Source organism: Drosophila rhopaloa, unplaced genomic scaffold (genome assembly GCF_018152115.1).
Source record: "Drosophila rhopaloa isolate 14029-0021.01 unplaced genomic scaffold, ASM1815211v1 contig_155, whole genome shotgun sequence".
In the NCBI taxonomy this organism is placed as follows: Eukaryota; Metazoa; Arthropoda; class Insecta; order Diptera; family Drosophilidae; genus Drosophila; species Drosophila rhopaloa.
In genome coordinates this window covers 2,385,510-2,411,046 of record NW_025335034.1, presented here as the reverse complement: position 1 = coordinate 2,411,046, position 25,537 = coordinate 2,385,510, and the positions used below count along the sequence as shown (strand labels likewise).

Below are 25,537 nucleotides of genomic sequence, written 5' to 3'. Positions count from 1 at the left end.
GATGTGCCTTTATAGGTGAGAACAAAAACGTCTCAACAATAACATCTATAGTTATATATTTTGAGTCGATCAGATAGTTATATTCAAGGTAACTGTAAAAATAAAAATCATCTGTGTCAATGCCATAACAAAACATAATAGTAAAAGGGATTCGATTAAACTCTCCTATTTTATTTCCTTATTTTTGTAAAATTTGGTTTTTAAGCTTTTTCAATGCATTATACTTAAATTGGCGCCTAGGAATTTTGTGTTTAATGTATGCCGAACATGGTACTTTAAAGTGGATAAATCGTTAGGTAATTTAAGAAAAGAAGACAGTCCAATAATCGTACAGAAAGTATGTAGAAGGAGATTATAAATGTTTTTATCTGTTCGTCCGTTTCTTTGTAGAATTCAGTAGTCTAGCAAAAAAAAAGAAGCTAAACACAACAAAATGTTGATCCTTCTAATATGTAGGTAAGTATTTCGATAAAATATTGGTAACTAACATTTTAAATACTCTTTTTTCCAAAAACAATGTAATTATGACTTTGAATTTACATAGTTATCCAAAAAAGGTGTGAATCTGGACATTTAAAAGGAACTTTACAAATTGTGAATCTGAAGAATTGAAGCAAACTTATCGTGGGTAGTAAGTAATCAATGGTGACCTTATCCCTCCACCCGATCGTTCGTTAGAAAGTATTATATTTACTGTTAACATTTATTTAAACCCTTTGTCAGCCAAACCAATTGATTGCTCAAATTAGAAAGGTCCCTTAAACCAAAAGTTAATAAAACACTTTTTTTAAATATTGTGTTGACATTAATCTATATTTTTTAAGTTTTGTACAAGCTGGGAAAGTCTACAGCCGTTCAAATTAACATATACGAACTGTGTATACATTGGTATGTATATGTTTTTTCCACTATTAAAAGTTAGTAAATTGGTAATAAGAGCTATTTAGTCGATCATTTTTGTAGGATTTTCTTGTTCAATCAACTACCAGTCTGCAGGCATGCAGCCTGCAATGGGACAGAATTTGCAATGTTTTCGGGACTGGCAAACCCTGTTATTTAAGTTTTCCGATGGTGAATAAATTTCCGACTTATACAAAGTTTAATATTATATAATTTCAATTTGTTTTATAGTAATGTAAATATTTTTTATAGATTATACATATATGATGTATGTTCAAATATAGTTGAGTAATGCACGGAGACATGTCAGCATTTTTAAGTTATTACATAGTTTAAATCAATTTTGCTACATTTTATGCGAGAGTGTGGTGTGATGATTAGGTGTGTGATAAGACGTAGGAGTATGGATGTTTTGTACAGTTTCTCGATAGTGTGTGTTCGTATTGATAATTGATACAATTTCAGTTAAAAATAATTGTAGTAATCGTTATTGATAAGCTATATACAAAATATGCACTTTATAACTTAGTCTAACTAAATAACGTATGAACCACTCGGTAGATGAGATGGTGGCCACCAATCTGACCAAGTTCACTTGACCACCAGCGATTGCTTCAGATGTCTCACAAGGCCGGACCCAATATCCTGAACATCCGGCCACTGTCGTATCACAAATATGACAAAACAAATAGACAAAAATGTGGTAAGAACGCGAATCCTGGAAATAAGTATATTAATGACCCGCATAGTGGCACAAAATTCACCAATAGTTACCTAGTTTTCAGAAAAGGCATTATGATGCCTGCAGCAGTGGCCACCAGCAGGAGAACCACTTGCAATATCGTTAATACCACATTGATGAGTTTCACAACCAAGGCTCGTGCATTGGAATTATCAATGCCCTCGACGGTGACATATTGTTGCTGCGACATGTGCTCCATTTTTGATATCTGTGAAAGAACGCGGTTAGATTCGGTTTACATTTGGTTGCGATGGGGTTGGGTTGGGACTGGAGGCTTAAAACGTTCAAACTTACCCTCGTTTGACAGTTCTCGAGCACTTCGTTGACGTCACGTAGTCTTTCATCGCTTTGGTATTGTACTTTCTCCTCCATGTCGGCAATCGTTTGCTTCAGATTCTCAATTTCATTCTGTCAAACAAAGGTGGCAAAGCATAAGCACGAATGTCGGGCAAACTGCCAAGGCAGCAGCCAAGTGAACTACGAACCTGATGTAATTCCGTCAAGTCGTTGATTTGCTCCTCGAGTCCCTCGGCACGATAGCGTTCACTTTCGAGTGTGGCGGTCAAATTGTTGAATTCCTTTTGGCCCGTCTACCGAAAATATAATATAGGTTAAATAAAATATTGTTGGTAATAGAGCTGTGATACCCCCAGGCTTTCTACGTACCTCCAGCCGTTCGATGCGTTCCTTAAGCTTCTCGTTCTCGGCCTTTCGCTCGGCCAGCTCTGTTAGCAATGTCTTGAGCACTATGTGGTATTGGCTGGCACCAGACTGGCTTTTGCCAGACCTTTTAGTGATAAATAAACAGAATTAGCAGGGATTTTAACACGATACTATTTTATCTTGATCAATTGAATGGATTTTGAAAATAAAAGAAAAAATCTTTAAAGGTTTTAAAATGCTTCAGAACTGACAAAAAGGTTCCCACAAACAAAAACGTAGTGAAAACGTCATAAATGTATAATTTTTCATAGTTAATTATAGTCGTAGAATAATTTGTATTTTTCGAAGCTGGGAAAGTCTACAGCTGTTTGAATTAATGTATACAAAAATGAAATTATAAAATTATAAAAAATTTTTAATGAGCATGTAAGGTCCATCCATTAACGCGAAGCAGTACAATTTCGGATTTCTCAAATTTTATTTTTGAAATCGGTAAACACTTTATTACGAAATATTTAAACATAGTGTCATTATATATTGATAGACTAACGACTTTATTTTTGTATAAAACTTTTTTTCGTATTTCCTTGTTTGGTTTTTCTTTCAATCCATCAATAAATTTAACAAAAAACAGCTGGTTTTAATAATAATAATATTATTTATTGGTAAGGTCTTACCCTCCTGGTATACTTTCGCTGGTCACGCTACTGCATTCACTGCCATTGTCACTGTTAAATTTTCCCGTACCGCTGCCCGCTCCACCTATGTTGTTGTTCTGTCCACCGCCACCCGAACCCGTTGAGGTACCGGCTCCTGGCACTTGCTGCAGTCGCTCACTGCCCGCCAATACGTCGGCATTTGTGGACTGCATGCCCTGCAGCTCGGCGTCGCTCATCTGGTTGATGTTGTCGGCGCTACCAAACTTGTTCTTGATCAGATGCGCAAACTCCCTTGGCTTGGACATCACGGACCCCGAGAAGCCGGTGATGCCATCGCGGATATTGCCCCCTACATTGCGGAGTCCCTGGCCCACATCCCGCAGGACTTCACGAGGCTGACGGTGCTGGCTCTTCGTCTGGAACTGATGATTCTGCAGATCCTTGGCCCTTTTTGTGTAGTTGTCCAGCTTTTTTTGCAGCTGCGAAATGTTGTGTGCGCTCTTCTGGTTCTTTTTCTCAAAGACAGCCTGTCAAGGAGTATCAAATTGAGGAAGATGCTTTTAAGGGGATAAATGGATGAACAAACCTTGATACGCTGCAGCTGCTGTTTGTCTGCGCTGGCTGCCAGCTTCAGATACTCATTGACATTATCTTAAATGGGTGAATTGAAAGATATTAATTAGATAATTTAACTAGACAATATTTATTTTCCTAATTGTGAAAACTTAAAAACTTTTAACCCTTTATTGATCATTTGGTTGTTTTTTTGTTAAGTGTTGTTGTATACTATTGTCCTGGAAATTGTTATAATTTAGGTACGATTTTACTCACCATCTCTGGCAGTTTGCTCCTGGCGGATGGACTCCTTGGTGCATTGGATCTTTGTGTTCAATCGGTCTATGGCCTGGGCGCTAGAGCTGCGTTCATGGCAGCGGCGGTGGACCTTCTTGCTGCCGTCGAACTCGTCTGACACAAAGGAGGAGTAGTAGTCCTCGTTCCCGGACAGCCGGGAGTCCTCCAGGCCGCTGCCTGTGCCGGCGCTTCCTCCTCCCCCTCCACCTTGCAGTGGCCCCATGAAATCCGTCATGTCGGTCACTCCGAGACCGCTGTAGGCCAGCAGGCCGCCCTGATCAGAGCCATGGGTGCGCCGTTGGCGTTCGCGACTGCGGCGTCGGTGGGTGGGACTGTGGCTGCGGAAGCCACGAGCCGCCACCCCGCCGCTGCCCAAACTGCCGGTCACCGTGTTGCCGCCGCTGTAGACAGCCGCCTGTGCAGCTGCCACTGTGCTGGATGAGGCCGAGGAATTGCTGTTCGTGTTCGCGGAGTTTGCTCCGGACCCAGAAGTGGCACCACCAGCCGCCGATGTTATCGCTGCCACAGGTCCTCCACCCGATCCTCCCGCGGATGTGGCAGTCGCCCCTCCCGCTGTCGCTGCTGCTGTCTGTGTGGCTGCCGCTGCCTCGCTGGCTCGCTCCCGGGACACTGGCGAATTGTGGCGCATAGAAAAGTACGTCTTGGGTTATTTTCTAAGTCTAATCTGTGTTTTTTTTGTTTTTAAATTCTGTTGATGAGGCGCGTTTTAGCAATGCAAAAAAAAAATTGTATCACATATAGTTTATAGTATGAACGAGAGGTGGTGATGGAATTAATTATCTGCTGGGTATTATTTTTAGCTCACTGTAATTGTGATGGAGTGAGTGAAATTTAAATTTACATTTGTTTATGCAATTTGATTATTTTTTCATGTTTTTGTATTGTTATCTGTTTGGTTTAAACTCACAATTTTTAGAGGTATTATTTTGCATACAATTATAAATTCAATCTTGTTTAAAATATTTGGTTATCCGACTCGGGTTTTTGTCAAATTAGCAAACTTGTTTTTATTTTTGTTGTCCTTTGTTAAAGATTTATGTTTTTAAAGATAATATTTGAGAAATTTTGGAGATTTTAAAATTATGATTTATCAATTTAATATTTTAAGGAATTTCGATTTTATTTAACTCTTTCATTAGGTTTTAAAGTTGCTGTGATTAGAGTTCCAAGTGTACAATGTGCCATGGATAAGTGTTTCAAAATAGTTATTTCACATTTTTGATTGACAGTTGGACAACCTGTGCGTGAGCCGTAGAAAGAGATATACAAACAAGAAAAAATAGAGACAGAGAGCGGGAAAAAGAAGAAGCAATGGCAGGCAGTTTAATAGCGTCTAAAATTGCGTGTTATTCGCTGTGAATAGAACCAAAAGATCAGTTAAACGATTATGTGAATGAGTGCGTGGGTGTACAGGTGAAAGTGCTTGCATTGTGTATTTAACTTGCAAAACAAATGTATTTAAATTATATTGGTATACCTACATTTATCAATGAGACTGATTGGTTTGATTTGATTTGCAAGTGTAGATAGTTAGGCAGGCTAACATTCAACGGTTACAAAGCTAAACAAGGAAAAATAAAAAATAAGTTATAAAAAACATGTAAAGTGTGAAATCAAACAGACAGCAGATGTTAGGCACAGTCAAATGAAGTAATATAATGAACGAAAGCACTCAAAAGTAGGCTGTACTTTTTGATTTATACATAGCTATTTGTAAGCTGGTTGATGCCGAACTCATAACATTGCGAATAATGGGCGTAAAGGGGGTGTTTGGGAGGGCTTTTGGATTCTTACAGATGAGTCATCGCTCATCATCTGGCGGGGTTGTAATTTTTGGGTTCGAACATACAGAGAACGCCTGGTAAAAGGATATGCGTTGTGAAAAGACATCTTTATTTAATATAGTTTATTTTTAATTCAAATTCGTATCTTAAGAATTTAAAAAAAAAACCGATTTCCATAACAAAGCCCCGACGAAATGAAAATTCATATACAAAAGTCACTTTTGTAAACTTCTAAAATTCCCCAAAGAAAATTGCTATATTTTAAAATAATGGAAATATAATAATAAAATTGTAAGCAATAAAAAATTTAGATTTCGTGTGGAAAGTGATTCTGCATACAATTTTTTTAGTCCAAGATTTCAGATTAAAGTGTTGCACAAACGATAAAAGTGCTCTTCTATCTTAAACATTTAATTTTCTACAGCTCTACAAACTATTCGATGGCGGAAGAACAAATTGAATAGGACGCCCACTGATAGCATTCCCCATTTAAATAGAGCTCGACAACCTCATCCAGGCCCTCAGATTGACATTAGCCCCGTTGATAAGATGCCGGAAGTACAATCTTCAACACGAGCCAATCATTCCAATTATGCGACTAACTAATGGAAAAGAAGGGTCCCAAGGAGGGGATAGTGCTTCAGGGAGAGGAGTCCGGAGGATTAATAACCATAATTGATAATTACTTTGCTCGGTGCTTCGGCTGGCTGAGGGTGAGCGACTAGAGCGCAGATTAGTGCTGGATCCGCGAGACGGACGCAGAGGCTGCAACGTTAGGAAATCCCGATTTTGGATCGGATTAAAAGCCGCATTAGGCGTGGAGTCCATTATTGCACACTGCCATTCGATTACCACGATTTCGTTGCCTGCAAAGAAACAATGGACGCGAATAAATAACAATATTTTCAGAACATTTTCTAGGCTAGGTTGCAAAGTCTAAAGGTGAATCAACTGCCTGCCAGCTGATAATCCGCGCATAATCGGAATATATTTTTATATACAAGTGTGAAGAAAACTAGAGCACATGGAATTCTCTACATTCCTAGCATTTCGTGGCATATGGAATTCATCTTGTAAATTTAAATACCCAAAAATACTGTCATCACTGACACTTCAAGTGCTTCGCCTTCAGATATGTATACAATCTATTCTTAACCAGATAAGGTAGCAATTTGTTAGAGATATTGCCCCTAGCTACCAACTGCCTATATCGGCAAACCTTATATAGATTGATTATATGATTATATACATTCTCCGTCTGAAAAGTGTAGAACTCAAGTGTCATGGGCGGCATGCCAATGATGTTGGTTTGTTGGGGAGAGACTCTAATAAAGTCGGCAGACACATCATCGTTTTCAGTGTGTGAGTGCCACCCTGATATGAATTGTTTACTTAATTATAAACATTTATACATCAGAGCCTTTTTGTTTGCTTTGTTGTCCAGCACACCCAGTTGAGCTCTCCTCCCATTAATAAATTCCACTGCATACAATCCGCCCGATGAAATATCCCAAATTCCATTAAAGTTATGTATGCTTTTTCCAAGTGAATCGGCTAATCTTTGGTGTTTTTGTTGAGCTGGAAGCCCTTTCGAGCGTAATCAGCTTTAATGGATGCCACATTCACGCCCGCCGAAGACCTACCCCATTGTTACTTCACTTGAACCAATTGAGAATCCACAAGCACTTTCTACTCGCGTTCCGATTTTTCTTTATGCACTTTAAATTTTTCGGGTAATTTTCCGTTGGGTAAATCCCTTTAAGCTCACCCCCACAATCGCACAAGTTCAGACATTTTAACAGTCTATAAATTTGCATTGTAAGCCCTCGAGCTGTGTGGCCAACTTAGCTATTTCTTAGCTTTATCTAGCTATAATTTAAAACTATTTTTTAAAGCCCGCATCAATTTTCAGCATACGGACATACAAAAATATATATTACGAGCAAGGTACTAAGATTTGTTCGCTTTTAAGCAATTGTTTGGAGAGAACTCCCAATAATAGATAACTTTGAGTTTAAAGACATTTTAAAATATAAAGCTTTAAGAATTAATTACTATTATAATACGGCAGTTTGAGTTCAGAGAGCTGTCAATTTTTATACATGTGGTATTTCTGTTCCTAAATGTATAGCTCTTTGTCAAATAACAGTTTTGGATTGCTCTTATTGATTGATATAATCATAAAAAAATTGTTATCTTTTTATGCAAAGCTACTTTCTTTGTACTTATTTTTAATCTATGGCTATAAACTGAGGAGTGAGTGAGAGAGGATATGGGACAGAGAAAGAGAGTTGAAGATGGTCTTCACTCAGTCCGTTGCGCTTTCAACCCAAATGCTCATCTGCACTTGACTGCTCCACAGCTGATGGGTCTGCGGAAGAGGGAAGTGGGTGGGAGGTTCGGTGCCTTTGGCTACGACGATTTGCTGTGTGAATCGAGCATAATCATTTTTCTTTGTGCCCCTTTCTTTCGGTTTGTTTGTGAATTTTAATCAACGTATTTTGTAACCTTCTTCTGTTTTTCGTGCTTTGTTATTCCCGCGACTCGCGTCTCTTTCGCTTTCTTACGCAGTTTTTTTGTTCGTGTGCTGACTGATGTTTAAACAGAAAACAAAACAATAACAAAATAACAATAAGCGCATTGAAATTATATATCAAGCGAAACGAAGAAAGACCGCCACGAATAAGGAATGCTCTTTCTCAGATTTACAAAATTTTTAATTATTTACGAACAATCTTAATTGGAAATATAAATTTTAAATTTAAAATGATATTCCAACTTTCGAATGATTACAATTATTTTCCGAGTTTAATTGTGTTAATGAATAATATTTACACTTTTTAATAAGCTATTAAACATAGTGTTATAAACGAAAATAACATAGTCCCCTAAAGTAATCTTATCAATTCTTTTAGTAAGTGAAGAAAAAATGTGAATTGAAAAAATGTTCAGGGTCACTGCACTCGCGACTTTGAGACGCATGCTGTCGGAGTCTATAATATCTCGTATCTCCCTCTTGCTGATGTTTCCCATTTTCAGACTTCTGTTTGGAAAAAGTCGCAGTTTGTTGCGATAAGAAGTAGTAGGACAGAGCAACCACATCCCAGAGAAATTCGGTTATCAATAGTCTGTCTTCGAGTGCACATGAACACCAGAGATCCATCAATGGGAAACGATTGGAACTTCCGCATTCTTTATCTCTTAGCAAGGAATGGAGCGTCCAAAGTCCAGAGATTGTTAATCAAAGGCAATACCTATGACATTAGGTAATGCATTATCATAAACATAGAGACTATCAAAGTTATAGCACTGCAATTTTAAATCGTGGGATGTTTTTCTTTTTTGTATTTTACATTAACTACAATACGGCTGCTTTTGTAAGCATATAAATATATCAAAAAATAATATAATTTAAATATTGTTAAAAGCAGTATTACGTTAATATATATAAAGGCCAATTTTCTATCTTACAATTACTTGCTTAAAACATTTTTACAAAACATACTTTAATTGTTATTATTAGACCCACACGTATACATATGTACATGCATATTTACATACTGAGTATGCAGATTCAATTATGTCAAGACGTTTGCTAATGACTCGGTACTGAAATACCACAACGTTCTACAGTACAACATCTCGGGATTCCGACTTGGCAGCGCAGCTGGTTATCTTCTGTGAAGGTCACCACGCTTGGATTATAAATATAAAGAGCCGCATTAAATTATAAGTCCGTGCATACAGACGGCAGCCAGTCAACAAGTAATTACACGACCGTCTCTCGGTCTGGTTTGCATTCCCACCCAGTCTCTCTATGTCCACCCCCCTAAAAGGCCCCTCTTTCTACATCACCCTATGAACCGTGAGTAATTTCTATCATTAGCCAGCATGTTGTTGCCTTTTATAGACTTTGGTCCACATTTCTGGCATCTGAATAATGTTGCACTCGACTGTCTGGAAAATTTCCAATTCAAATGACCTCACGATTTACTGTTTATTTCAATAAGAATACACTCATTTGTTCCAAGAGCTCTAGACGATTGAAAACTATTAAGAAATACCAAAAACTTTTTCAAGGTTTGACTATGTAAAATATTTTGGTCAAAAGAATATTTAGGATCTCAGATATGGATAAAATAAACTTACCAAATTAAAATTAATCCGTTTGAAATATAGATTGTTTACTCTAAACTTATAATTTTTTTTTAATTTGAATGTCTTTATACATACATGCTATAATAGGAGAGTCTCAGTATTTTTTTTAGAATGTTACACAAACACTATATTTGTATAATATTAGGTCAATCATATTCTTTCTCTGCATGCCTTATGTTTCCTTATCGTAATTTAAACTTTTTTATTTTTGCCCAGATTATGAAAGAGCGACAAAGCCCGACAGTATCATAAATGTTGTGCAGGTCAGGGTATTAAAACATATATATGTACACCAACAACCATTGAACTTCCCGCGAAGAATTGCAAAGTTTGCTCAACAAAACCAGTAAAAGCCAAGAAAAGAGGCCAAAGAAAACAAAAACAACTGAGTGAGTAAACTTTTGACTGTTGGCCCATTACCTCAACAATTTAACAAGACGCAATGTTGTCAATGTATTTTTTATAGATGTTACTTTACTGGCGTTGTTGTTTCAGCATTTTGCGTTGTGTTTTATTATTGCAGGTGTTTAAAATGCTGCTCGGGACAAGCCAAAGGTAAGTTGTAGCCTGCCAGTTTATTTTTTATTGGGGCTGACGACTTTGTTCTCATTTGTTTCCAGACAAAAACAGGGGGTGGTGAAAATAGCGGCGAAAAGGCAAATAAAAGCGGGTGGCAGGGCAGCTGGCAGGTGTCAAGTGCGAGCCGTGATTCATGCTACACATTGAAAAACAGAAAGCCAAGTGAAAATTCACTTAAATTGAAGCAATTGTTTATATACCTCATCGTAAATCTTAAAAATAAAAAATACAAACATTAAACCATTTGCCAATTAAATCAAAAATGTAGTACCTTGTTTGTTATTTATGCTTTTTAAACATAAACACTTATATACACTTATATAATCTTTACATTTTCCTTATTCACTTTTATGACAGTTAAAATCTACACAAACACGACGAGAAAACATTGTAGTTACAAAATGTGATGTGGAGGGCCTGAAAATTATAATATCCTCAGTAAGGGTATTGAAAACAACAAAAGAATTGCGCCACATTTTGTTGCTGTATTTTTCTTTTAGATAAGCACACTTGGAACTGTCATAATCGACAACCACAACCACAAAAAAATAACTAGGAAAAGAAAAGAAATACTTGTGTTATTTCCAATAAGCTTATTATCGCTGCAATGGATACTCAACAGATCTATTTTCAAACTGCCACCGAAAGATATCAGCCATTGCAATTGTATTTTAATTACAAACCTTATTTATCAATCAATCAGCCAAAGATGTTGTGTAACTCGGAAAAGTGAGAGGGGAAATTTATTTCACTATCTGACATAATTAGTGGGTAACACGAGTCCAAATCGAATCAATAGCGTTTAGATAACGATACAAATATATTTGTGTACATATTTCGACATACTTTCTTTTTCTATTAGCAACATATTACAAAGTATAATAGTAATTGAAGAATATCATCGTCTTAAATAACCAAAATTAAATTTAATTTATGGCTAATCATTCTCCTTCTAAATACTGCTTCACAAAATGAAACCAAAATGGAGAGAGTCAGAAAGCGTTGGGGAGAGATAGCGCCGAGCTAAAACAATAATATTTCCAACCATTTGGGGGTTTCTTTGTAAAATGGGAGAAATGATTAAACAAAAATATATATTATTTCAGAAACCTATAAGGGACTAGCAAAGGAATGTGAAAATAGAAAATTTGTAGAAAAGCTTTTGCTAATAGGCCAAATATAAAAAGTTTTTGAACCATTTTAAAAATAGTGATACATAATGCAAATACATAAACTGGAGCCCCTGTGTACTTTTGTAATCAAAAATAAGAAAAATATTTAACTTCATAATTGCGTTAGAACTGCTTATTTCTAAGTAACATTTTATGGTTGTCTCCCATTCCACACGTGTTTGTTTAGCAAATAAAAGTTATTCACGCAAAGAGCTTTTCCCGGGAAGATTGACTATCAATTGACCGGCGTTACTTCTTATCTAATGCCCACAAGAACCCACAACCTACCCACCTGACTTTAATCAGCTCTCAGGTGTGGGATAAGCCCACATGCAACTGGTGCCACATCGAGTGTGTAAATATAAAAATTTGATTCACCACCTTATTAATCAGAGGACAGCGCATGAAGGAAACCTGATATCGTAATTTCTGTATACGGAAGGCGGAATCGGAGGGGATAGAAAAACTCAGAATGACTCCCAGAACAACAAGCATATGTTTATTTATACTTCTTATAGACAAACCGATTCCTGTAAAATAGCAAACCATTGCAAAAAGGTATTACCTAAAATGTAGCCATTGAATTATGAACACAGCCTAATTACCAGTTTATAATTTAATCTTGATTGCTTTGTAATTAGTAGCATTAATTTTGTTTGATTTGTCACTTCAAAGCAAGGTTTTATAATATTACCCGAAGTAGAACATCCTTTAAAATAAAAGATGAACAGAGTATATTGAAATCGATTCGTTCAATGCCTTTCTCTTCGGTTTTCTTTTTACCTGAGGTTTTTGTGGTGCGGAAAAAGCTTTTCAACTAACAACAGAGTAGTCAGCCAGGCAATTACCTTTATGACAGTTATCTAATGCCTTTTGCCCAAGTCTGTGGTGCTACTTCGCCATTTTCTCTCTGCGGGACCATCTCTTCCGCTGCGGCTTCCCATTAACGCAATTGGTTTGTGCCACTTTCTTTGAGATACTCGCAGCACGAGTCCAGCATGTGGGGCCTGATGCTGCTGAAACTTGGCAGATACTTCTAGTGGGCCAGACGATGTTTCGGTCATAACTCATGACACATTTAAAACTATTTTATGGCTTACTTCTACACAAGAAACCGCAGCTGTGGGTGCTTAGTTTTTCCTTATATTTTGTGTATAAAAATAAAAGATTATTGAAAGACTAAAACCTTGACCCCGCCTACAGGTTAAGGTTGTTCTATCGCATGATCAAAATGTTGTTGAAATAGATTCGATTTTTTGCAAATCTGTTTGGATATTTTTTTTGTAAAATAGTTGATATAAAATGTGTGTATATTTTATATACATTTTTATACCCTTGCAGAGGGTATTATAATTTTGGTCAAAAGTGTGCAACGCAGTGAAGGAGACATCTCCGACCCTATAAAGTATATATATTCTTGATCAGGATCACCTCCTGAGTTGATATAGCCATGTCCGTCTGTCCGTCTGTCCGTCTGTCTGTTTCTACGCAAACTAGTCTCTCAGTTTTAAAGCTATCGAGTTGAAACTTTGCACACACCCTTCTTTCCTTTGCACGCAGTATATAAGTCGGAACGGCCGGGATCGGCCGACTATATCCTATAGCTGCTATATAACTAATTGATCGGAAATGCCATAACTTTGGTGTTTGTAAAGTTAGGAAGTTGGAATTTTCTATGGGTTTTATATTTGGCCAATCAATCCGACCTACCAAATTTCATAAGGATCGGCCGACTATATCTTATAGCTGCCATATAACTGATTGATCGGAAATGCCATAACTTTGGTGTTTGTAAAGTTAGGAAGTTGGGATTTTCTATGGGTTTTATTTTTGCCCAATCAATTCGACATATTAAATTTCATAAGGATCGGCCGACTATATCCTATAGCTGCCATATAACTGATTGATCGGAAATGAAATAACTTTGGTGTTTTTAAAGTTAGGAAGGTGGGATTTTTTATGAGTATTAAAAATGCATCATATGAATAATTTTGGAGAATATAATTTGCAGAATATTCTGCAAGGGTATTTCAACTTCGGCTCCGCCCGAAGTTAGCTTTCCTTTCTTATTTATAATAATTTTGAAAAATTTACAATTTGAGCAGCCTTTTGGAGTGCATTAAGAGTCTAGTTAAAGCAATCTCTTCCAATGGACACTCATTTTCTTATCAAAACATCTTAAGTTTTTGTCAATACTTCGGTTATATACCGAGGTTTTTTCAAACCAATTTTTTAAATCCAATAACGCTTTCAGCTTCGATTTATGTCCCCTAATCAATGTCAACAATCGATGCAATCAAACTAATTTGGTTTTGCTCATTACACAATAATTAGCTAAATAAAAATACAAATTATTGTTTGCACATTAGCTAATAAAGAAGTTTAATAAATTATGCATTTAATTATTTTTCATACATTGACCACACCCTACCCTATTGTTTCATCAATCCATTTTGGGCGAATCGCTTAATTGACTTTAGCTGCGGGTCAATAACATTTGTATGGCAATCAGAAAACTGAGGAGAAAGACGAAATCCAAAGAGGTTGATTTGGGTTCGGACATACACTTTATGGTGTCATGGCATTTGTCAAATGAGACACTTTAAGCTGAACTTTAAGCTGCCCGAACCTTGGAGCTCGGCTTGAGAAATCCGAAACAGTTACTTAAGTTCGGGTAGTCTTTCTGACTCATTTTTATTACTCATTTAAAAGAATAAGAAAAAATGTAATAGAAGTTTTTGAGAATATATAAAGAGGGTTTAGATTACCCATGTACATTTGAAAGGTATTCGACTACGTTTAAATGAATATTATTTGTAAAAACTTATTTTTCAATTGATAACCTTTTACCTCTTTTGACTTGCCAATTTAAGTCAGCTGCTTTTGCCAATTTAATATTGACCAATGAATCATATGGCAGATATTAAACTGATTATCACATAAAGGCAAAAGTCCCATCGAATTATTCTTTGAAAAATACATATTTAGATGAATAAATAAGATTCAAAATTATTTATGTGCGAGACTTATGCTTTTCTTAGAACCATTTTTCATTGACATCTCTTCTATGAATAAACATGAAAATTATTTTATTTTCCCCTTACCCACCTTTTACACGTGTTTTTAGTTTCATAGCGTTCTATAGGATTTTGTCACAGCTCAGCTTGCCGTGTTCTTTTTAGTTCAACAGCTTGTTCAGCTGTTGTTGATATTACTCATCGAATATTCGAACAAAGATCAACCTGCTTATCATTTTCACACTAAATGTTCAATGAATTGACCGACGACCAAACGTCGTCAGCAAAAAGCTCGCATGACTAAAATGCAAATTTGAAATAATAAATAAAATAACACGAATAAACAAATGAGACGCTGCGTGAGTCGTGCTTGAAATATTAAACTCATGAAAATCGAGAAAACCGGAAAGAAAAGCACAAATCACGCTGCTAACTTGCCATATACACAAACAAAAAATGTGTGCTCAATTTGGTCATTGTTTTTTTTGTCGAGTGGAACACAGAAATCAAAACCAAAACCCAGAACGATATACACAAAGAAAAAAGATCAAAACTCGTTTGCTGCAAGAGCTCGTGTTTTGGAAGGAGCCAGAATGAAACAGCCCAGCATGAGGTGGGGGTTTCAATCCCCACCCACTTAACTCCACCTCCACACCCAAGCCCACAACAGCGGAATGATTCATTGGTGCCTGCCTGTGACGTTAAATCGCATTCGGTTGATGAATTTAAATTGTTCTCATCCAAATGTGTACACTAGAACTACAGAAGGGAAAATAAATGGTGTTGCTTTCTGAACAAAATATCCGTATCATTCTCTTCGCACCTAATTACGGTGATGTCTTAATGCAGATATCATCAAAAATAACAGAAAATATTAGTATTCTTACTACAAAGCAAAGACGCTTTTTTTTAGCAATGATAAACCATGATTTTGTTGATAATTGACATTGACAATAGTTTTATAACTATTAAAAAAAAATTTGAAATAAAACTTTTCGTCAAAATATTGATGATATTTTTATTCCATAATTTAGACCCATTATTAGTTTTTACTTTACTTTTACTTTTTAAAATCAATTCAAAATGTTCGTTAAAGTGACTTAATTTTTTAAGATATTTGGTACAGTTATATTGTTATATGGTTTGTAAATTAGGGTAGGAAATTTATTTTCGTGTAAACTAGTCATCTTTAAGCAGTCATCTAATAACATTCACAAGTGTAAATTCACAGAAAGAATATTAATAATCGATCCCCACCATAGTCATTAAAACCACAAAAAATGTCTATTTCATATCCAAGCCGCTTGCATTTCCATTCATTGTTTTTATGTGTCGCTCTGTCATCCTGTTGGTTTTTTTGTTAGTCTTGAAAAACAAATAGTTAATTATTGATTGACAAGTCCTCAACCCTTTCCATTTCCCATATAGTCAGTCCCCTTCTTTGCAACACAAACCGGGCAAAACTGAAAAGGTGAAAGTGAAAAGTGCCGTTTCTATTGTTGCTTGTCTTTTTTTGTTTGTGCAAAACAATTTAACAATTTATGTGTAAATTTTCACAACGGAAGTTGTTGAAACTTATGTGTGGGGCCAACAGAGCGGCAATAGCAAAAATAACAAGCTATAAAGCTGTAGTTTAACTCATAAGGTCATTGTCATATTTGGTCATCTGATAGAGCATTTTTTTAAACTAGTTGATGAGTCACCAGGTCTGAGAAGCCAATACTTTCATTCATAAAAAATGCCGCCAAACACTTTTACCAGAATTTTATAGAACAAAGAAAGTTTTAAAATTTTTTTTGTTTAATAACAAAATGTAAAATCTTAAAAGTTTTAAATCTTAAAGCGTATTTTAGCGACGCTTACCAAATTATATGGTAGGTTTTACACTAAAATCAATTCAAATTTATTAATAACTAATGTTTGGTCTAGCCAAAGGAGCTGTATGTATAAGCATTTAATCTAAATTAGCATGTTTGACATTATCAGCAAACTGAAAATAACCAAAATTCTAGCTTAACCTTGGTTACTGAACTTTAATCTATAAAAGAAATTCAATTTTACGACATTCCTTATCCATTTCTGCGTATTTAGCTCTGAATTCCATTGAAATTAAATTAAGAAATATTGAATAAGGATCGAAACATTTGGTTCATTAGCCAGTCATGATTAATAAACACAATCTAAACGATTAGCAGATAAGTGGGCAACAAATAGCTGCTTATACTAAGTAGTAAAAGTAAAATGTTCTTTACAAAATACATAGAAAGAACACGATAATTCGGTTTTAGAGGCGGAAATGTGATTGTTTCTGGTTATCTGGGGCGATTGTTCATTATTGCCTAGAGCACAAGGGCTAATCAGGTAAAACCTAAACCAATTTTAGGAAAGACCGCAAAATGAATTATTTTTGTTGGGTAGTTCGGCGCTTGTTGCCAGGACAAAATCCATTCAAAGAGCCACATGGCTCTCTCAGTTCGCCTCTCTCTTTTGGGCACACGCCCAAAACAACAGAAAATAAACAGAAAGAAATAACATCGGGAAAACCAAAACAAATTTAATCGGTTCGAGAAAAGTTCAAGAACAAAATAAAACAGCACCATTTTCCTTTTGCTTATTTTATCGCTTGCCTTCGCTCATCAAATAAACTTAATTAAATATGCAAAAAAAATGCGTGCCTTCGCGCTCTTATTTTATGTCTTGATTTATTGCATAATGCACGATATTCGAAGATTAATGAGGATGTGAAGTAGAGAATCGAAACTAGGACTCGGTCATATCCGAAAGTAATTTATCGGTTGATTCATTAGAAAATAGTTTTCGATCCAGGCTGTGAGATTGAAAGATTTATCAGAAAAAGAGAAAGCTTACTAATGTTGATAATTAATGATTGAAGTAAATTTATCAATAATTGAGTGATCGACAGACAACTCCGTATTACCTTATAGGAAAATGCTAAGATCATTGAAGAAAATTAATTTTTTCTAGACCTGTATGTGAGTATATTGTATATTTGTTTAGAAACATTAACCTTTAAAATAAAATATTTTTGGTATGCATTCTTGTATTTAGTATCTTGATGATAATTTTACAATTTTTTCTTATATTTTATTTACATATTTTTTTATATTTATTGGTAATCAAATAGCAAATATTTTAAATATTAATATAAACAGATTTAATTTAAATGTAAATAAAATACATGAATTAAGTACACCAAATTTCCTTCTCTCATGCTAATTGTGCTTCGTTTTTAAATCCCCCTAAAAATAATACAACTTATTCTTCTCTCTCATAATCCAGCACTTTACCAGAACTCCCACCACCCACCTGATCTTTGACGTCATCAGAGGCTAATGTGTAGGTCTTGGCCCTCTTGTGGGCTTTCAAAATTCCAGATTCATTTGTGTGTATGTGCTTTTGGCGCCGTTGGCAACAAAGTGATGAGCAAAAGCTTTTCTAAGATCGTGGCTAATTTTGAAAATCAAATTTACCAAACATTTAACCAATAGAATTTTTTAATAAAATATTTGATATGAGCCCAGAGTCTCATAAATAACATCATCAGTTGTCACAGACCAAAATAGATAAGTCGGTAGAAGAAAGAGAAGGTTGATCTGCACACGAAATTAAATAAATAATATAAACACTACGCCAAAAATAGCTGACAAGCAAACGAGTGCAAGCAAGAAGGCTACACTGTAAAAATAAAGATAAAACCAAATACAATTAAAGCAAATATTGGTTATATCAATTAATATATGTAAATGTAGAAAAAAAACAATTGTTTATTATAACAATTACCTCCTTGTAAGGATAGAAACAGATACAAATAAACATACAACTTTTTACATAAAAAAGGTATTATGATTATTTAATACGAAAATCTAAAAAGTCGCGATTGTTGACACAACCCTACGAAGGGACAGTATTTCTAGTCTTCGATACATATAAATTTTTAAATTTTAATTTTCTCTAAATTACTCTATAAATGTATATTATTATACTCTATAGTTTTGTTCTGTGTAGAAACAGCCTCGGTATAAAACCAAAATCTTTTTATTTTCCGTCCGCTTACATTTATCATTCCCGTTGAATTTAATTCAATTGCTGACAAAAACGTGTTGATATAGATTCAACCGTGCCTGTCTCCGAACAACAACAAAAGCAACTGAATGATAATAACAACAAACAGGAAGAGGCTATAGCTTTCTATAGCTTGCTTAAGACGATCTCACACAAAATGTGCAGCTAAGTGAATTGATCGAGGAGACGTTGAGGAAAGTGAGATTGTTTCCATGCCACAAAACGCATTCTCTATTATTATAAATTGAATTGAAGTTGTTATTAGCGTTAATTGTGTGATGCATATGACGGGGGGCGTGTGGAAAGTTTAACAAATAGTAGTCAAAGTGCAGCGGCAGGGAAAGCGAGGCCATCTGTATCATTTTCCAGGAGCGGAGTTTATCGGCCTCGGGAGGATTTAAATTCCCCCATCTGGATATGATATATGACAATTTAATAACCAACTATAGGTGCTCGCTTGTAATACAAACTGCAGTTATGTGTATAGTGTAAAGTGCAGTAGATATGCGCGTAACCTTTAGTTGGAACCGAAATTCATTTGTAATTAAAACTTTGAATTTGATTCGAAAATCTTTATTGGAGCTATATTCAATAAACCATTAAATCAACATTATAATATTTATATATTATGTACTAAATATAAACTTTTAAAGTTTTTTTTTTCATCCACTTAGATGAGTATTATACTTAATAAATAATACTATTGCAGCCGCAAATTTTCTCATGTTTTTTTTAAACAAATTCCATTCTGCTAATGACTAAAACTTTTAAGCTGACTAATACAAAACTCTGAATGCATAGCTTTTAGTTTTGTTTACGTGAAGTAATCTTTTTTATTTAAAACGTTTACCTAAAACTTTATTGAGGCCGGAAATATGAAACTTTGGATCAAATCCCTTGGTTTTTTGGCATACAAAATGACCAAGCCATCACACACACGTTCACAGCCCCGCACGTACGTGCGTGCGTGTGGTTGTGTCTGTGGGCCTGGTTGTGTATACACTTAAATAAACAATTTTGAACTATAAACAATATTCGGCACGCACTCACCTTTGCAACAACAGTTATTGAGGTGCAGCCACCCGCTCTCTCTCTCCGCTCTTTTCGCTCTTTGCCTCTCTCCTTTTTTTTGGCTGCTGCAGCTTGATTTTTATGCACACATCAATTTTCAAACTGCGACGCCCTTTTTCCGATTTTCTCTCTTACTAACAAAACAACAACTATAGAACACACACGCTCACACTCTGTTAACAACAATTTGGCTCCTCACTTTTTGTGTATTAGATTTTCCACTTTGATTTTCCTTTCGCTCTGCGCACCTCGCGAAAAGTGTTGTTACTTGACTGAGCAATCAGCGCTATTTATTGTTAAACATTTGCGTTGTTTCTTACATTTGATTTTCTGCCTTTTCAACTTTGCAGCCAGTTGCTGCACTTTACTTTTTGTTTGTCGTCTTCCCTTCGCTTCGCTTCGAAATAGCTCCGACACACGACCATCCGCCGCTTAAAATCAACACAGTGTTCGCTAGAGGTGGAGGAACATCGATGCTCACATCGTTGTTATCGATGTTTACCAAACCAACCGTATCATCGATTTTTAAAAATATCGATGGTATCGATATCGCGCACAATCGATGTTTTCTTCTCTAACAACTATCAAAAATTTGACTCCAGTCATAGAGTAATAATGTATAGAGGCGTCATTTGCTCTGCCTGCGCTCTTGAGTGACATTTCCAGTGATGCCACCTAGTCGAAAAACGGAAAAAAAGAGAGTTTTTCATTTGTTTCATCGAACTGGAATCGAGTCTTATGGTGAATTTCTGCAGCTGCACTGGTCGCTCTCATTGTGTATTTTTTGACTTATGGGGAATGTGGGCGAGCCACCGAAATGGCCTTATGACTTTGCTTTGTTTACAAATATGTTGTTATTGTTTTCCTTTGATGGGCCTGAATTCAACGTCCACACGGGCTGAATTCAACGTCCACAGGGACTGAATTCAACGTCCACATTTCAGTTGGCTTTTAATTTGATTTCACTTGAAAGGCAACAATTGGAATGGAATTAAATTCCAAATGGGAGTTAAATTATATATTTGTAGGAATTAATTTTAATATTAAGCCAGGCCAAATATAGTTTCTTACTCTATGCTTTCCATGCGCTCCCGATTGACTTTTCCAGTGATGCCATGTGGGGGAAAAACGAAAAAAAGAGAGTTTTTCAGTTATTCGATCGATGAAACCACGATGTTTTCTATTTATATGTAATATTATAAATATAATTTAAAATTCACAGTGAAATTTATATAAATAAAATACATAACATTCAGTCAACAGAAATTGCAAAAACAAAAACATAAACTCATGCGATCAGTCTTACAAACTAGTAAGACTTGTTAAAGCTATCATAGTTTTTGTTTATAAACATGAGCTGATTAACTACCCCTGCCTTCAATTGGCTAAAAGCTCGTTCGGATTTACACGACGTAGCAGGAATACAGAAATATTTTTCTACCAGTTCCTAAAAGGCTTAATATTTTTTGATTACTCCTAAAATTATAATTATTTATTTTGAAATAATCATTATATGCAATTTATAAATGCATCGATGTTTCCATCGATGTTGCTGCTCCTCTACTCGTCACTCTTTTGTGCCCAGAATACCTCAATGTAAAAATAGCATAGAATAATCGATGTTGACGGACATCGATGTTTTGGCGGAAAGCATCAGAGTCTTATCGATGTTTAAATAAAAAAATTAATTTTACTGCAAGCGTTCGATGGGGGAAATATACTTGATTTGGCATGAGTTGATGAAATGTATCAAATCCTTCCAGACCAAAATAAAAGGAACGTAAAAATAGTACGATATTTTGTTGATGATGCATAGCTGATTGGGAATATTAATGGGAAATAAATAGAAATCTATCGTAAGGAATGTTACAAATTAGTTTTTCAGCTGAAAAAATAGACACTCTAAAGCTAAAAGGTGTCTCAAAGTTTTACTAATTCAAGTGTTCAGAGAATACCCTCAATTATATATTAAAGTCTCACAATCATTATTTAAAAAAATATATCATAGCAACGCAATTTTGAGAAACTTTTTGCGCTGAAAAATCCCAACTTTTGGTATATGTATGTGTAGACCGTCAAAAGCTGAATGCTAGGAATATTGGTCACTTTGAAGTTATCGCGTTCGCACAATTGCTTTCAAGGTGGTTTTATTTGAAGAAATATATAATATTTAATACATTTCTTTTTACAAAAATACAATTAAACCGTCGATTATTCCCTTCTTGCCACTAATCGATCGAGTATTCGATATCTGCCAGGCGTTAGGCAATTTTACGCCACCCGTTAGGGATTATCCGTTTCCCTTATTGTCATCTTCCTTTTGTGTTTTTGTTTCTCTCTCTCGCTGGAACATAACGGACGTGTCGTTGCGTCGTCCTCTTCGTCGCGCGTGTGTGTGTGTGTGTCTGTGTGTAGTGAAACATTTTGGGGTCGCAGCAAATCGGAGAAAAACTTCTTAATTATACAATACTCGTGCTCGTTCTCGCAGCAAATCTAAGTAAGCAGATTGTGCAATTTAACCGCAAAAAAAAGAAAAAAGTTAGCTGAATTACGTGAGTAGATGGTGTGTGTGTGCCAGAGCGAGGCGGCAAATCAGTGCGGTGTGAATGAGAAAGAGCACCAAAATATAATTTTCTGCGATTGCTTCTGTGTGTACGTGCCTTTGTGTAGTGTGCATGTGTGCTAAAACAAATGCCTAAATTGCAACAAAAGAAAATTGTATGAAATATACGAAGCAAATAGCAGAGCGAAAGCGAAAAAGAGGCTGCTGCTTAAGGAAGAGCATGAAGAAAAAGAAGCAGCAGCAGCCGCGAGTTTTTTCGCGCGAGTGTTAGTGTGCATATATATGTATATGAAAAATAAAGAATAAGAAGAAGCAAATCATCAAAAAGTGAGAAAAGTTATCTTATATTTCCATATTTCTTATAGCGCTTGACAACGAAAATAATATTTAGTAAATGCAAATACAACAGAAGTTAATTTTAGTGCTTAATAATCAGTGAACTGCGGTTTCAAAAGTCGTCGTCTTCCCCTTCTTTGCATTATCTTAACTGAAATGCCACCGACATCAAATAACCAAAATCCACAACCACAACAACGAATGGAATAAAATAAAAACCAAGAACTTTGAAGAGAGGCGTCGGCTAACGGCTTATCAATTGACGAAGCACGAGGAAAAGAAAGGAGAGAAAGACGAGGAAGAAGAGACAATGCGCTGAGTGCGCGAAATGTGAGTAATGTTATAAACCGAAAAGAAATAAAACTAAGAGTTGAATCCAGGAAATGTACATTGCATTCTGTTTATACGCTGACCAGAGAGAATTTAGCAAATTAAACTTGCACAATGGGTTAAGAAAGTGTGTTCACTGGTTGTGTTAATTTTTCGCGACTCTGATAAGATCTGAACTTTAATAATAGACCTTGGAGTCTTATTTATTTATTGGTTTCCCATGTGCCGGATACTTTGGAATCTGGGACAGTTAATTATAAATGCGAGTGGGAGGACAGTGGGCGTTCGCTTTAACAGCAGTATGACACTATGACATTAGGGGTTTTAAATTTAAAGTAATTTAATATAATATTGGATATTTTAGATGTAGCCGTGTAAAGTATTTTGAAAACCGTAAAGAACACAAACAAAATACAATTTTGGTTTATTTTCCTAACAATTAAATAAGTTCATATTTTTTTTTAAATTTGTCCTCAACGTTTAATGATTTTTAAAAGATTTGAAAACTATAAACAAGTAATTAAATTTTTTTAAAGAGCCAGAACCTACATTTTAAAAACTGTCTTTAATCAAAATATAATTTGTTCTACATTATAAAGTTTAATTATTTATTTAGAGAAATTATTTATCCATATATTTATAGAGCAAAACTGTTATAATTTGCTAAAAAGAGTGTTTCAAAACCGATCTGCTAATTAGTTGTTGTCACTGCAAAAATATAATTTGTACATTTTTTAAAATATTGTGATCAGTAATTATTTATTTATTGATAAATAACATTCTCCACAGAAAACCCAATAGGAATTTGGATATTTACATGTGATTTCTGTTATTTTGCCAAATACAACTTGGCCATTACAAGTTATTCATGCTCGTCAGTTTCAGTCTATAAAATCCAATTAAAGGAACACACGAAAAGCCAACGCACTGGAAAACAAACAAAGAAACAAAAATGCCTAAAGCCAAGTTAGAGACTTTTTCTTGTTGATTACAGGCAAAAGATTCGAAAACCAAAAACCAATTATGGCTAACTAGTTGGACTGGCTATAAATTGAGGGCCGTGCGGGGGACTGGCAACATGCGAACCATTTCGTCATTTCGACTTTGGCCATTTAGCCATTTATCCTGACCGCAAGTTTTGTGTCAATTAAAAGTAGTTGCGATAGTTTTGTTTGCCTTGTGATGTTCATCTTTATTCTTTTTGCATACACACAGAAAAAAAAATTGACAGGAGAAGGATGCAAGAATAAGGGAGGTTACCAAAATAATTTCTCTTTTCAAGTTTTTGGGTTCTGCTCTGTTTTGCAAAAGTTTAAGCTTAAAATGCTAAAATACTGAAAACACTAAAAAAAAAGTCCATAAAAGGGATAATAACAAATTTTGTTTGGCCCTTATTGACAATATCTTATATTTATATTTATAAATTTCCATGATTTTTAAAAGTCACCATTTAATTTAAATATCTTCATATTAAGACATTAAATTAATTAAACAAGTATCGTTTTTTTAAAAAGGTTTTTTTTTATTTAAAATATATTATTATTAAAGATTTAAAAAAAAAATTGAGGAATTAGTTAAGATATATTTCATCTGCTTCGGTTCACTGTATGAAACGTTTACTGTACATATTTTATTGTTGTTATTATCGCGGCTGCTGCATTGGATACACACATAGTCACAAGTAAAAATAAATAAATAAAACAAAAGAAAAACAGACAGCTTTTGCTTCCCACTTTATCTCCGTGACTTTGTTGTTTTATTTTCTTGTTGCCATTGCACTCCATTCCGCCTACAGCTTCTTCTTTTTCTAGCCCGCTTCTTCATCTTCTCTCTGGTAACTTTTGATGCCTTCATACATATGTGTATATGGTATGGTGTGTCTGTAAAAAAGAGATACCGTTGCCAGTCAGCCAGCAAATGTTTATTTGTATTAGTAACGTTTTTTTTTTGTTTGGGCGCTTTTCTTGTGCCTCGCTCTTTTCATATCTTCCACTTCTCTTCCTGGTTGAGTCTTCTCTTTCACAAATTACAACGTTCCTTTTTATACCCTTGCAGAGGGTATTATAATTTTGGTCAGAAGTTTGTAACGCAGTGAAGGAGACGTTTCCGACCCCATAAAGTATATATATTCTTGATCAGGATCAATAGGGGAGTCGATATAGCCATGTCCGTCTGTCCGTCTGTCCGTCTGTCCGTCTGTTTCAATACCGTTTGCGAGCTCAGTTTAAAAGCTAGCGATCTGAAACTTTCACAATCGTCCTAAAACATGTGTACGCAGATCAAGTTTGAAAATCGCCCCGATCGGACGTCTATATCCTATAGCTCCCATAGGAACAATTGGATATATCTTGCAAGAATTTATGATATTTCGCGCAGTGTAAAAGCTATTGACACTAATCTTTACAAATCGTATTTTTTTATGCATACCTTGATCAAGGTAAAAGCGCGTGGCGATCGGACGTCTATATCCTATAGCTCCCATAGGAACAATAGGGTAAAATCGGTTAAAATTTAATGATTTTTAGGATATTTCGCGCAGTGTAAAATCTATTGACATAAATCTTTCCAAATCTTATTTTTTTATGCGTACCTTGATCAGGGTAAAAG

The 25,537-nt window shown here is 35.3% G+C and overlaps 2 protein-coding genes across 13 annotated transcripts in view; one reads left to right on the top strand and one right to left on the bottom strand.

The window, feature by feature from the left end:
• Positions 1-1,030: 1,030 nt before the first annotated feature.
• LOC108048373 (transmembrane and coiled-coil domains protein 2) lies at positions 1,031-20,173 on the bottom strand. Of its 6 annotated transcripts, none has more exons than XM_044457436.1 (11): positions 19,901-20,173; positions 19,681-19,835; positions 6,308-6,487; positions 3,796-4,446; positions 3,551-3,615; positions 2,983-3,491; positions 2,309-2,429; positions 2,128-2,232; positions 1,937-2,050; positions 1,675-1,850; positions 1,031-1,618 (listed from the first exon to the last, which is right to left on the bottom strand). In XM_044457436.1, exons 3-11 carry the CDS (start codon positions 6,447-6,449, stop codon positions 1,492-1,494), a joined length of 2,010 nt encoding a protein of 669 aa, XP_044313371.1. In that variant the 5' UTR covers positions 6,450-6,487; positions 19,681-19,835; positions 19,901-20,173; the 3' UTR covers positions 1,031-1,491. The 6 variants fall into 6 exon arrangements, with proteins under 6 accessions (XP_044313371.1, XP_044313374.1, XP_044313373.1 ...); XM_044457439.1 differs by lacking the exons at positions 6,308-6,487; positions 19,681-19,835 and adding exons at positions 4,745-5,190; positions 5,319-5,398 and having other exon boundaries at positions 20,022-20,173; XM_044457438.1 differs by lacking the exons at positions 19,681-19,835; positions 19,901-20,173 and adding exons at positions 4,745-5,190; positions 5,319-5,398 and having other exon boundaries at positions 6,308-6,421.
• Positions 20,174-22,031: 1,858 nt separating this feature from the next.
• Positions 22,032-25,537, top strand: part of LOC108041297 (histone-lysine N-methyltransferase, H3 lysine-79 specific) — a 47,417-nt gene continuing 43,911 nt past the window's right edge. For 3 of the 7 annotated variants that reach the window (XR_006417425.1, XM_044457180.1, XM_044457185.1), the window contains exon 1: positions 22,032-22,930. The gene's annotated coding sequence lies outside the window, so the exon portion shown is untranslated. The remainder of the gene's footprint in view (positions 22,931-25,537) is intronic. The other 4 variants (XM_044457184.1, XM_044457183.1, XM_044457181.1 and 1 more) reach the window with 4 other exon arrangements.

Excerpts from the sequence above, each read along its gene's own strand:
- LOC108048373 (XM_044457436.1), bottom strand. The coding sequence starts at position 6,449 with ATGGACTCCACGCCTAATGCGGCTTTTAATCCGATCCAAAATCGGGAT. Across the intron at positions 4,447-6,307 it reads CAGCCGAAGCACCGAGCAAA|TGTCCCGGGAGCGAGCCAGC; the intron begins GTAATTATCAAT and ends ACAATTCGCCAG. Across the intron at positions 3,492-3,550 it reads AGCAGCTGCAGCGTATCAAG|GCTGTCTTTGAGAAAAAGAA; the intron begins GTTTGTTCATCC and ends ACTCCTTGACAG.